This window comes from Phyllopteryx taeniolatus, chromosome 9 (genome assembly GCF_024500385.1).
Source record: "Phyllopteryx taeniolatus isolate TA_2022b chromosome 9, UOR_Ptae_1.2, whole genome shotgun sequence".
Classification (NCBI taxonomy): domain Eukaryota; kingdom Metazoa; phylum Chordata; class Actinopteri; order Syngnathiformes; family Syngnathidae; genus Phyllopteryx; species Phyllopteryx taeniolatus.
The window spans coordinates 17,926,176-17,939,733 of NC_084510.1; the positions used below are offsets into that span (position 1 = coordinate 17,926,176).

At 43.1% G+C, this 13,558-nt stretch overlaps 1 protein-coding gene across 1 annotated transcript; it reads left to right on the plus strand.

The window, feature by feature from the left end:
• Positions 1–1,858: 1,858 nt before the first annotated feature.
• Positions 1,859–12,722, plus strand: LOC133483748 (proliferation-associated protein 2G4). Its single transcript, XM_061785410.1, has 16 exons — positions 1,859–2,100; positions 3,271–3,399; positions 3,499–3,604; positions 5,227–5,296; positions 5,381–5,473; positions 5,546–5,609; positions 5,735–5,813; positions 6,528–6,606; positions 7,107–7,240; positions 7,331–7,425; positions 7,503–7,630; positions 8,456–8,509; positions 8,657–11,120; positions 11,220–11,246; positions 11,652–11,674; positions 12,437–12,722. The coding sequence occupies exons 1-13, from the start codon at positions 2,019–2,021 to the stop codon at positions 8,717–8,719; spliced, it is 1,176 nt and encodes a 391-aa protein (XP_061641394.1). The 5' UTR covers positions 1,859–2,018; the 3' UTR covers positions 8,720–11,120; positions 11,220–11,246; positions 11,652–11,674; positions 12,437–12,722.
• The last annotated feature ends 836 nt before the right edge of the window (positions 12,723–13,558 follow it).

Sequence of the window (13,558 nt, forward strand, 5' to 3'; positions counted from 1 at the left end):
AGAGCGCTCCTGCTGGGAACTCCATCGTTCTGTCAGGGTTAGGTGCCGAGCAGGTGTGGGTATACTTATTGCCCCCCGGCTCGATGCCTGTACGTTGGGGTTCACCCCGGTGGACGAGAGGGTAGCCTCCCTCCACCTTCGTGTGGGGGGACGGGTCCTGACTGTTGTTTGTGCCTATGCACCAAACAGCAGTTCAGAGTACCCACCCTTTTTGGAGTCCTTGGAGGAGGTGCTGGAGAGCGCTCCCCCTTGGGACTCCATCGTTCTGCTGGGGGACTTCAATACTCATGTGGGCAATGACAGTGAGACCTGGAAGGGCGTGATTAGGAGGAACGGCCCCCCCCGATCAGAACCTGAGCGGTGTTCTGTGATTGGAGTTCTGTGCTCACCACGGATTGTCCATAACGAACACCATGTTCAAGCATAAGGATGTGCACACGTGCACTTGGCACCAGGACACCCTAGGTCGCAGTTCGATGATCGACTTTGTGGTCTGGGATCTCTGAGGCGGGCTCGCCTATCTCTGGGGTTGAGGTCAGCGAGGTGGTTAAAAAGCTCCTTGGTGGCAAGGACCCAGGGGTAGATGAATTCTCCCGGAATTCCTAAAGGCTCTGGATGTTGTGGGGCTGTCCTGGTTGACACGCCTTTGCAACATAGCGTGGATATCGGGGACAGTGCCTCGGGATTGTCAGACTGGGGTGGTGGTACCCCTTTTTAAAAAGGGGGACCGGAGGGTGTGTTCCAACTACAGGGGGATCACACTCCTCGGCCTCCCTGGTAAGGTCTATACAGGGGTGCTGGAGAGGAGGGTCCGTCGGGAAGTCTCATCACAGATTCAGGAGAAGCAGTGTGGCTTTCGTCCTGGCCGTGGAACAGTGGACCAGCTCGACACCATCGGCAGGGTCCTCGAGGGTGCATGGAAGTTCGCCCAACCAGTCTCCATGCGTTTTGTGGACTTGGAGAAGGCGTTCGACCGTGTCCCTCGGTGTGTCCTGTGGGGGTGCCGTACCCACTGATACGGGCTGTTCAGTCCCTGTACGACCAGTGTCAGAGTTTGGTCCACATTGCCCGCAGTAAATTGGACTCGTTTCCGGTGAGGGTTGGACTCTGCCAAGGCTGCCCTTTGTCACTGATTCTGTTCATAACTTTTATGAGCTCTCTGTTTTATCAGTCGATCTACGTTCCTACCCTCACCTATGGTCACGAGCTGTGGGTTGTGACCGAAAGAACAAGATCCTGGATACAAGCGACCAGTTTCCACCGCAGGGTGTCCGGTCTCTCCCTTGGAGGTAGGGTGAGAAGCTCGGTCATCCAGGAGGTGCTCAGAGAAGAGCCACTGCTCCTCCGCATTGAGAGGAGCCAGATGAGGTTGCTTGGGCATCTGTTTAGGATGCCTCCTCAACGCCTCCCTGGTGAGGTGTTCCGGGCACGAACCAGGACACGCTGGAGAGACAACGTCTCTCAGCTGGCCTGGGAACGCCTCGGGATCCCCTCGGAAAAGCTGGAGGAAGTGGCTGGGGAGCGGGAAGTCTGGGCTTCCCTGCTAAAGCTACAGCCCCCGTGACCCGACCTCAGATAAGCGAAAGAAAATTAATGGATGGATGGATGGATAGATGGATGGTGGAAGGATGGTTAGCCCCATAGAGGTATATGTAGCTATGGTTAGCCCAGCCCAGCAGAGAAGGTCTTGCCTGTGTTATCCCACCCTGACGGCTCATCAAGCTAATGCCACATCCAGTATGGCAGACAAAGTGACGTATCTTATCAAGAGGCGTGCATATACAATATTTATATCTATGGTAGAGAAGGTCACCCACATTTTGGCGGGTGTTTGGCGTAGTAGACGTGACGTAAGAACGTAGGTTTCAAGTGGGAGGGGCTTTCGGGGGGTGACGCGCTCCGGTGTGGCGGCAAGCGACCGGGCTGAGTGAGGAGGAGGCCAGTCGACACCATCCAGAGAGGAGCCGCAGGGATTTGTGTCACTTTTACGCTCGATTCGCAACTCCTACTCTGTCGAGATGTCCGACGACGAGCAGGAGCAGACCATTGCCGAGGACCTAGTGGTTACCAAGTACAAGATGGGCGGCGACATAGCCAACCGTGAGTGGTCTTCCGTGCAAGCTGCTCGTGCTGGCCTGTGCAAGTGCAGCCATGTGGTTGACATGCGAGACACACGTATGCTACTCGAGATAGCTGCTAGCATGCTAACTGGCTAGCAGGTGCAGGCAAGGCTCTTCCAGCCTCGCCTCATGTAATGTGAGCGCTTTTGTTGATATTGACGCCTGTTGGAGGAGTAAATAACATTGCAGGATTTAGTTGCTAAAGGAAAGTTAGCTTCTGCATTCAACTAATTTGACAAATGTACAGCTCAAAAATGCTCTTGTACTATACCATGAACTGATTTTTCACAACTTTACCCGGATAAGGATGTTTTCAAATAAGGAAATGGAAATTCAGTGGTTAAAGTGTGTCACAGTCGCTCAAATTAGGATTATTATAGCTATGGATGTAACAGATCGATCATGTGTGTATTTGGTGTATTAAACCAGTGCTTCCCAACTTGTATTGAGCCAAGGCTTACATTATAAAAATCTCATGACACCACCAAACAAAAGAAAATATCTACTGTATCCTTGGATAATGATGGATACGTAGGTGAACTGTAGATTTGCTGTCTGGTGGTAGAACATTTAATGTTTCTGTCATTATATGACACTGGCATAGACAGATGAATACAAATACATTGTTTGTTTTAAATAATTTTCAGACCAAGTCAGTGAAACTAGATAATTTTCCATAGCACATCTGCTTATCTCTCACGGCTCATTAATGGGCACCGGCGCAATGGTTGGGAATAAAAGAATTAAAAACTTTAGATGCCTAAACGTGACTTGATAAACATATGTTGTTGACATTTAGCGACTACTTGAAGATATGAGTCAAGTCCTGCAGTGGTCTTGAGTATCCAGTCATCGGACACTGCAATCGGTAGACCTGCATATTCTAATGAGATCCCATGAGAGCAGAATTTTATTTTTTTTTTAAATCTAAACGCTCCTTTTAACTTGGTGCAAGCGCTCAGTATAGGTATTAAGTATAGAAACTATACAAACAACCCACTTGAACTAAGTCAGAGGTGGTTGACATCATCATTCAAGTGCATTTGGGAGATTCCTTGTCTTCTACAGACACTGCAGATCTTGATTCACAGTTATATTCCTTATCATTCTGCTTTTAATGGCTGCCTATTTTACGTGGTTCCCCATTCAGAGGCTTTGCGTCTGGTTGTGGAAGCGGCCAAGGCCGGAGTGTCTGTGCTCAGCCTATGTGAGAAGGGCGATGCCTACATAATGGCTGAAACTGGGAAGGTCTTCAAGAAGGAGAAGGACATGAAGAAAGGTAAGAATACCATAAAGGTGAACTACAACTCAAAATTCAGTTATTTGATGATCTGGATTTCCAAATGAAAACGTAGCGGTTCTTTCTTCCTTTTTCTAGGCATTGCCTTTCCTACCAGCGTCTCGGTTAATAACTGTGTTTGCCACTTCTCCCCCCTGAAGAGTGACCCTGACTACACACTTAAAGACGGAGATCTGGTCAAAATGTAGGCACTGTGCCCCTCACACCTTCCCCTCTCTCTGTATCTTAAGCGTTTTTGTCCCTTTCCTCTTTGTGTCCTGCATATTTGTTGGGGTTTGTGGCCTTTTCCTTCTTGTCGTCCTGTCTTGCTTGGTGGTAAACGACAAGTAAGGTTGGACCTTTTATATAAACTTTATCCTCAATGGCCCGCCTTTGGCAAAATTCTCATCCTTCGTGCAAGATAAATCCTATTTGTTGTATTGCCACTTGTGTTCGCCCTCTGTAATGTCTTTTGTGCTTGTATGTTTTAGTGTTTTTCGAGCTCTAATGTGGCTCTGGGAGATGTAAACTCACTTTAGGTGAGTCTCCAGCGGGCATGTCAGTTATATTAATCCTGCTTTACCTTCACTGACATGCAACATGAGTGAATTTCACTTTGGGGATGTATAAGTCTCATTTTACAAGAATACGGCACATTTACTCGAACAGTGGCCTCCACTCCAATAGACATGAATTAGTCACTGGGTGCAACGTCCTTTAATAGTTTAATAGTTCACCAAATAAGGCATGGACAGCTGCTACACTCTGCAGTTAGGTAATTTAACACCCTTGGCTGCTATTTGAGGAAATACGGTAGCTGGCGCCGACATAGTCTTAAGTAAATTTTATTTAATTCTGCTTATTTTTGGCAGTTGAAGTATTCTTGATTGAATACATTTCAAAGCTGTGTGCTTGCAGTGTTCACCATGATGGTTCAATCTTGTATTTAATGCACATACAGGGTGTCCCATAAGTAACTTTACACTTCCGTTTTTCTATTTTGTTTCAGTTATCATTTGAATATACTGTATGTGAGGCCATCAGCACCTGGCAGCTTAGGCTTTGCAGGCATATCATTCCCTTGCCCTTGGCTGCCAATTGACAATGGAGCAAAATGCCAAAATTGCTGACTGGCAAGAAGTTTTTCTACAGTTTGAGAAGCTTTATGGCTGTCACATTGCTCCAACGCATTTTGGTAAGTTTCTGGAAGCAGGATATCTGTCTTGAAAAGCCATCCAGCTGAACTTCTAGAGCAGGCGTTCATGCAAAGCCAGGGTAAGTCTATCTGGAGGGCTGCGCTGAATCGCTATCAACAAAAGGTCAATTCAGAATGCTTTGTAGAGTGATAAAGCTTTACCTGTAAGGACTTCAGGCTGTTCAAAGGCTTCGAGCCCAAGATTATGATGCTCAAGCTAAAGTCAGTACGGGTAAAGCTTTATCACTTTCCGTGGCTTTGTGCGAACACCTGCTCTAGGAGTTTGGTGTTTTCATCAGTGGTGGTAGTAGCAGACCATCTGCTGCGTGGTTTGACAACAACAAATCCTGTTTTGAGAAACTTTCCATCAATAGTGTAACTGTAACCAGTTTGACGGCCATAAACCTTCTCAAACTGGTGCTGAACTGCGTTCAGGGATTGAAAACCTTCTTGTGAGGCAGTAATTTTGCATCACTGCTTCAATGTGAATTGGACAACTATGGTCAATGGAATATTATGCTTCCCAAAACTGTCAAATGCTGATGGGCCTCACGGCTGTCTGAATGATACCACAATCGAAACAGAATAAAAGTCATCTCATTAAAAGGGATTGTTTATCTCTGCTTTTCTAGTGACCTCGGCGTTCACGTAGATGGCTTCATTGCCAACGTTGCTCACAGCTTTGTGGTGGGAGCCTCTAAGGTGAGGACATTAAAAGCACAGCGTATCATTTTATTTGGCCTCATCTCCGTAGAACACACCTTGAACTTCTTGACTTCTCTGCAGGAGAACCCTGTCACAGGCCGCAAAGCTGATGTTATCAAAGCGGCCCATCTGTGCGGCGAAGCCGCGCTTCGCCTCGTCAAACCTGGTAACCAGGTACGTTTGCATTAGTGTTTTCAATCCACCGAAGAAGTAGATGAGATATGCTTTAATTTTGCTTAAATTCAGAACACCCAGGTGACAGAGGCATGGGGCAAGATCTCCCAGTCATTCAAGTGCTCACCTATCGAGGGTGAGTACCTCGATGTGTACCTCTTTGCGTCGTTGATCTTGAGCTTGAAGCATGTTTGGAAATCTTGCTACTTTATATTTCTCGGTATTTCACTATTGATGTGTAAGATATCTTGTGTTTTGAAGGTATGCTGTCTCATCAGCTAAAGCAGCATGTCATCGATGGAGAGAAGACCATCATTCAGAACCCAACAGACCAGCAAAGGTTCTTTTATCTTTTTATTTGCATCGCTCTTTGTATTCCAGCAAATTTCATTTAAGCTGTGCTAGTTCTGCCCTTAAACACAGTGGAATATAATGCTTACAAAGGTGAATCTTGTTCTTGACATCAACCACTTCTTGCATTTGAAAAGCGAGGACGGCAGTTTAAAGCAAGGGTTCTCAAACTGGGGTCCGGGGACTGCCATGGTTCTAGTGGCTGTCCACAAAATATTTGTTTTTAAAGTGCACCAATAAAACAAACAGACTAAGCCAATTACATTCCTACCTTAGCATTGGGCCAATTAAAAGCTGTGATATGACTGCGAAGTATCACGCAAATCTGTCATGCCTCCCTCAGTCGCTTTAATCATGGATCGCTTGACTTGCAGCGTTTCTGTATGGACGATGGATAATATAAATATGTCCACTTCATCGAGTGCTGCTAAACCCGAAGCGGCTTAACTGAGGAAATATGGGTGTTGAGGTTTCAATAAATAAATTATTCCTATGGGATTTAGGAGTAATCATTGTCACTAATTATGCTTGGTTGGCGTTATGATTATGAGGCGGTGGTTGGAAAAAATACTCACTGTAGGGGGTCCCTGGATCCAAAAAGTTTGAGAACCCCTGGTTTAATTAATATTTGACTAATGGGCGCGGGTTGAGAACCAGTCAAATGTTTGACGCGCTCACCTTTTGACTGTTTTGTTGGTGCCAGGAAGGATCATGAGAAGGCAGAGTTTGAGGTGCACGAAGTTTACGCTGTGGACGTCTTGGTCAGCACAGGAGAAGGGAAGGTCAGTTACCTAATATTGCAGAAAAGCCAACCATCCAGATTTCCCAGAATGCACAGGAGGCGCATCGTGAATGTCAAATAGATCCTTTCGATTCCAAAATAATGTGCCATTTGTGCGTCTGTGAGCTCTTCCACCACGTGGGTTGCAAACATCTCTGCGCTAACTGTACATTTTGAGTTAATGTACACACACGACCCCACACAGTGTGCTCCCTTAATACAGTTAAGACAACAAGAGTCAAAGCCCATGGTATGCTTGCCTATGCAGGACAGTGCAACACAGACAGTGTTGAGCCCAGTGTGAGTGCATCCTTAATTCACAATTCATGGTAATGTAGAGGTGCATCGTTTATGGAAGTACTTTGTTTGGCAAGAGAACATGCACTGAATTCTGCCTTCCGGGTAATCTGTTAATTCAGTTAGGTTGGCATTTCTGAAACTGTCAGATTAGCACGAGTGCTGTGCGCTGAACACATAAATGTTGATCATGTCTACCGTCAGGCCCGAGATGGCGGTCTGAGGACCACCATTTATAAGCGGGACCCCAGTAAGCAGTACGGCCTGAAGATGAAGACTTCTCGTACTTTCTTCAGTGAGGTCGAACGGCGCTTTGATGCCATGCCCTTCACTCTTAGGTAAAGAAAAACGACTGCCTTCTATAATATTCAAAATATTTCTTGAGAAATAGGCATCAATACCACGTGCCTTTGTTCTATTTAACTCAGAGCATTCGAGGATGAGGCCAAAGCCCGGCTGGGAGTAGTGGAATGTGCTAAGCATGAGTTGCTGCAGCCCTTCAGTGTGCTACACGAGAAAGAGGGTAAGGATTTACCTCGGATGTGCTTTGACACTTTACCTTTTGATTGAACTTTTTGTTGATCTCCCTCTTTGTCTCAGGAGAGCTTGTAGCACAGTTTAAGTTCACAGTGCTGCTGATGGCCAATGGACCTCACAGGATCACCAGCGGGCCCTTTGAGCCAGAGTTCTACAAGTCAGAGCACGAAGTCCAGGACGCAGAGCTCAGGGTACGAGTGAGTGCTTGAGCAGAAAAGTGTGTAGTTAGGTAGTGTTAAGCGAAATAAAAATGCAGTGGTACCTTGACTTTTGAGTCACCCAACTTTTTGGAGATATGAGCCATTGCTCATGTGAATTTTTTTTATTCATTTATTTTTTGGCTCGCGAGCAGAAATTTAAGATACGAGCACGAGATGGTGTTGGCGAACTCAACTAGCAGCAGATTGGCATAATGGAAATATAATTAAAAAAAAGGCGTCGAGCTGTTTGGCATTCCCAGATCATGTTTACTGTCAAACTAAAAATAACGAAAATTACACGTTGCGTATATAAAACAACCGCATCATTTTGATTTAGGGATGTTCGATACCACTTTTTTTTTTCCAGACTGATACAGTAACAGTATTTACTCTTGAGTGGTCTGATACAGAGTATGGATACCACTAGTACTTTTGATACACAAAATGTTATTTAACACAATGACATATAATTGTGAACAAGGATCTTTTTTTCTTTCTGATGCACGTGATTATTCACCCGTTTGTGAAAGTGCCGCAGTGTAGCGCCAAAAACTGGTGAGGGTGGCTTACTTGTCAGATTTTCTGCCTTAAGCATTGGTGGCTGACCATTTTCTGAGCAGATTATGGAGGGGGGAAAAAATACAACTAAAAAAAATCAGGATAAATTTTCCTGACATTTAAGAATCAGGCCTTTGCTGACTTTGATTGGAAGCAAATGTTCTCATTTGACCCAATTGTCAGCATTCATACAACCCACTTAAGATTCTATACAAGTGCAGGAATTATTTTTCAATTTAATACTCGTCTCCTTTCTAGACTTTGTTACAGAGCTCTGCAAGCCGGAAAACGCAGAAGAAAAAGAAAAAGAAGGTATTCTCTAAACTGAATTCTATTCTCTACAGACCATCTTTGTCCCATCAAGTTATTACCCACATTTGATCGCTGTTAAACTATTGTTAAAACGGAATAAATTAGCTGTACTTTGCTCATCCACTGCTTTGCTGTCACATCCCTCAGGCCTCAAAGACAGCAGAAAACGCAGCAGGACAGCCAAGTGAGGAAACAGAAGCAGCAGAATAAATAACTGCGATGACACCCATGCAAGAAGAGCCCAAAGAGAAGCAAGAAATCGACCCCGCTGTCCTCCAGTCACTCTGAAGAGCTGATTTCACAATTTGTCCAATTTATAAAAGCAAGAACTGGAAGTGAATATTTCATAAGCGACATTCTGTTTCTTGAAGTCATGGATGCCAAACCCTTTACTGCATTACAGGAAAGGACATAAAGAAAGGTTAAGTGAGTGTGCTTGTTTCTAAAAAATAATCTACTTTACTGTACTAGTTACAGCTAAAATATTCACCCTCTAAAACATCTAAAGCTTACATTGGGCATTAACGGGACTAACAATTTGTTTTTGATGTCCAAATGTGATTAAAGAATTTTTGGAGCTGTTGCTTTCAGCACATATCCAATCGAAATACACTGTGTGTCTGTGACCATGTTTCTCTCAAATTCCTGAATGACTTGTTCAATCATATCAGTCCTATTACCCTGTTGTTCATCGGCCATTTCGATGGACATGCAGTAAAGGGTTGTATTTGGTGCTTGTCACTCATGAAAACTGACAGAATAGTTTCACAAGTGTAGAGTGCAAATGACAGTATTTACAAGGTTTGTATGTCATAGACAACGTGCGTCATCTTGGTCAGAGATCATATTTTTCAAAGAAAATTCCCACTTCCAAGTTGCGAAGTGAAAGTAAAAGGGAAAACGGGTGTTGGGGAACAAATGCTAAATTTACTGCCATTAAATGTTGACGAGAGAAGCTATGCAGATTTTCTGCTTCTGAAGAGAGCTTCTCAGATTTGAGTGGAGACCTTGTGGGTTCCGATTTGTCCAAATCTGCAATCCTGCATTGTAGCTCAGTCAGAGGGCAAATTACTTTTCAACAGACTACAACAAACGTTTTCATATTCCTTTGTTTTCAATAAAGGCACATTTATGCCTAACATTTACAATTTTCTTTATTGTGATGTGCATTTCTCCTGGTCTCTGTCCAACCCAAGTGCAATAGTCGTGAATGGTTGCATAAATGTATAATGTAACTAATTCTCCATTATAATGCAGTCATTCTCAAACCTTTTACACCAAGTGCCACAAAAAATACTGAGCGCGCCAGTTGCCAACATCATGATCAACATTAAAATACAGTGGCGTATTAGGTCCAAGTGTTCATGCAACTATTGCAAGGCACTGTAACATACACAGAGTATTTGCACAGAAAATTGTACTAAAAAGTTAAAAGTCCTGTATTTTGGCTATTTAGACCGCCATAGAGTGACTAACTTGGACTTAGTATAAAAGTGTAAATTAAAAAAAAAAACACCTTGGTTTTGTCATACGAGTACAGAAAAGGCCCCTCTGACAGCTACTTCTGTTTGACCCAGTTTTGTATCCGCTTTGTCCATATTTGGCTAACACCGCCCCTTTCCTCTGATTGGTTGCGTCCGTGTAGAAGACCCACTTGTGAGAGCACATGCATTTGTTATGTTGACAGCGCTGGCTCAGGAGCGGAAAGGTAGCGGTCCTCAGAACTGTGAGGGAGATGCTCTAACCAGTCGTCCACCGTGCCGCCTTGACAAAATATGCCCCCTTTAAATATAACTGTACTTTGGCAATGATTCCACTTGGTACTCGTACTACATAATCTCATGTAAAATTAACAATGGTTATTTTCTAATTTTTTTATGAGCAATAAGATGTAAGTGATTTTAAAAGCATGGTAAGCAGGCTCGCTCACGTGGTGTGTGAAAGAATCACTGAAATAAATGTTCAAACTGCATGTTATATTGTCTTTTTTTTTTTTTATCCAATGCAGTACATTTGTTAAATACAGTTACGTTGTATTACATTGAAAATTAATATTTTTTTTAATGAGCACTTGGGCCTACTACGATACTGTATTTTAATGTTAGCCATTATGGTGGTACTTGGAGAGCTAAGTATTTTTTGATGTGGTACTTGTAACTTGATGTAAAACGTCGAAGAAACACTGGCGTCAACCTATGAAACTACAACTCCCGTCATTACAAAGACACCATCCTAGGGGTACGTTCGGAAATTCACTCCAAGTGCGCTCTCTCTCCGGAACGTTCGGCAACTCAGAGAGTTGTTAAATTGTGCCGTTCGGTTATTCATTCCCTCGCTCTGACTGAGTAGACAGAGCGGCCGGAACGTCAGGCAGGACGAAATGTTTACAGGCAGAAGTGACACATTCAATATGGTGGACGCGCTCGTTCGCTCATAAATTCATAGAAAATTGAGCGCGCTCTGGCTCGTTGAACACAGCACTCTCAGAGCGCAGTGAGAGCGTCAAATTGCATTTCCTAGTCGATGGCGCTTGAAAGTGACGTCACCGTCGTTATAAATCCAACCCTCGTATTTCGTCACATCCTCTTTCCGTTGCCCTTTTCGCTGTGAGGTATTGGAATTTGTTTCTTCCCATCGCAATCCAATCAAATCCTCAAAGTTTATTCACCATCCACAGACACTAACATTGTTTTATTTCTCCTTTGAACAGACTCTTCTCCGCACGATGAGAGCTAAGGTGAGATCGTTTTGTTTGTCGCCCTCATTGAGAACCACCAACAAGAAACAATTGCCGCTATACTGGTTCTGTATTTGTTAAATGGCGCAAGTTATCGCTGAAATGTTTCGCATTTTATTCTCGTCGTCTGCGACTCGTAAACTAACAGCGTAACTAAACCAATTGAGCATAGTATCGTTTACGCTAATGCTACTTGCAGGGCCCGCTGGGTCGTGTGCTAGTAATGGACAACCAGTGAGTGGTTGACTTCCAATGTGGGCTTCTGTCTCGTATGTTTAAGGAAACTGTAGGAATATTGTTTCATTTAAATTGAGATTGGGACTTGAACCGCTCGCTCATAGTTCGAGGCATGCAGCGCATGTATTGCACGTGTTGGTTAACATGTAACCATTTCTTTTCTTGCAGTGGAGGAAGAAGCGCATGCGCAGGTAAGCACAAAATGTATTTTCGTAGTCTCGTGTGGCAATAAGGCGCCTGGATTTGACTTGTATGGCAAGTCTTTGTAGGCCAATGTCCAAAGGTTGATCATTTTCACTTAAAATGGGAATAAGTTCTTAAGATTTGCATGTATTCCTTGAGTCGATTGTTTCACCGTCCTTTCTTTAAAGGTGGCAGGATGATCTTGGTAGTTTGATTGGGTGCTACCAGCGAACTGATTACTGTTATGTATTGTATAATAGAATTACTGAGGTGTTTGTATCGAGGTGCAACAATTGACAACTAATCAATTATCAAATTGTCAAAATCCATAATTTCATCCTCTCAACAGTAAATATTCTAGGATTTCTGTAGTCCTCGAACGCAAACTTGACTCTTTGTTTAATCAAAATAAGACATTTGCAAACATCTGCTTTAGCTTTTGAAAACTGATCAACATTGTTGCCCATTTACAGACCAAACCAGTACCTGTTAGGTCTTTTTTTAAATAAAGGATGGAAATAAGTTTTATCTGATTTATTGTAAAAAAATAATTGACTGACTAAATTTGTTGGGGTTCCTATATTAAAGCTTCGACTTAAATGTTGGTAAGATTTGAGCAACTTCGGTTGTGAACTTCCATCAGTCTCATGTATGATGACACATGCTTCCAAAGTGCCAACTATTATGTGCTTTTGTTTTTAAAGTTGTGCTCTAGGTGTTATCAACTAAACTTTACTGTCCTAAAACTACCCCCCGCCCCTTATTTTCAGGCTGAAGCGTAAAAGGAGAAAGATGAGGCAGAGGTCAAAGTAAATCCTCATCGTGTCAGCTGCAGCCTGTTGGACTTTCTTGTATGACTGAATTGGATCCACTGGGCCACCTCCAACTTGGTTTCTGACAGCAACACCTCATCCACCTACCTGTGAAAGTCTACAAGATGGCACCAACCCTGGCACTAGACATCAGAGCTGCTGTTTTGCTTCATGGACCATGAAACATCTTGTTTATCTGGCAACTGTCATGGTGTATTGAACAATAAATGAACACTGTTCCAAACTTTACTGTGTCAGTCTTTTAATTGGGTGACTCAGGTACGATTGAATGGTTTATAGCTATATCAACTCACGGCTTGTCAAATGTGGAAGTCTAAACATGATTAAGTCAGGCTGTGACCAATATTAAGCGATTAAATATTAATCTTCTAAAAAGGTAATGCTTGAGCTTGTGGCTGCAGTTGCAGTGTGAAACTTGATGAATAGTGCTGGTTACCTCTGTTAAATAAGCCATAAGAGCTGTGTTTATGCAATGCACAAGAGTGGTGAGCTGAAAGTCAATTTCTTAGGGTGTCAACTAAACTGATCAGCAGTAACATCACATTTTGAGTGTTGAGCAATTGCAGCCTCCAGCTCATGTTTTAAATGTCAATTTTAACATCCTTAATGTCATCAAAGCCACAAGTTTGAAGAGAAAACTGACTTAACTGTTATACTGGGAAATACAAATGGATATATTTGGAATATGTAGCGCATAAGTGACCAGATTTTGCAAAGAGTACCTAAATGTGTGTGTTGCATATAAGGGGTTTTCAAACTGGCTTGTTTCATCAGAAGGTTATGAGAAACTCTTGGAAGATGGCACTAGTTTTTCAATTTAAAAAAAAAACCGAACGTTTCTTTTGTGTTCATTTTATTAGAGGAAATCACACTGTTTAAAAATGTTTTGATGTATACGTATTGCCAACTTTTTTTTTTTTTTTAAATATGCACTAATAACTTTTTGTTTTGTCATCCATAACACCAAAAGGGCATTTAGACTATTTTTTTCTTTAAATATGTTTAACTTAAGCATATGTTGACTTAAAGCACATCGAATTGGTTTTTAGCATGTTTCAT

Excerpts from the sequence above, each read along its gene's own strand:
- LOC133483748 (XM_061785410.1), top strand. The coding sequence starts at position 2,019 with ATGTCCGACGACGAGCAGGAGCAGACCATTGCCGAGGACCTAGTGGTT. Across the intron at positions 2,101-3,270 it reads GGGCGGCGACATAGCCAACC|AGGCTTTGCGTCTGGTTGTG; the intron begins GTGAGTGGTCTT and ends TTCCCCATTCAG. Across the intron at positions 3,400-3,498 it reads GGAGAAGGACATGAAGAAAG|GCATTGCCTTTCCTACCAGC; the intron begins GTAAGAATACCA and ends TCCTTTTTCTAG.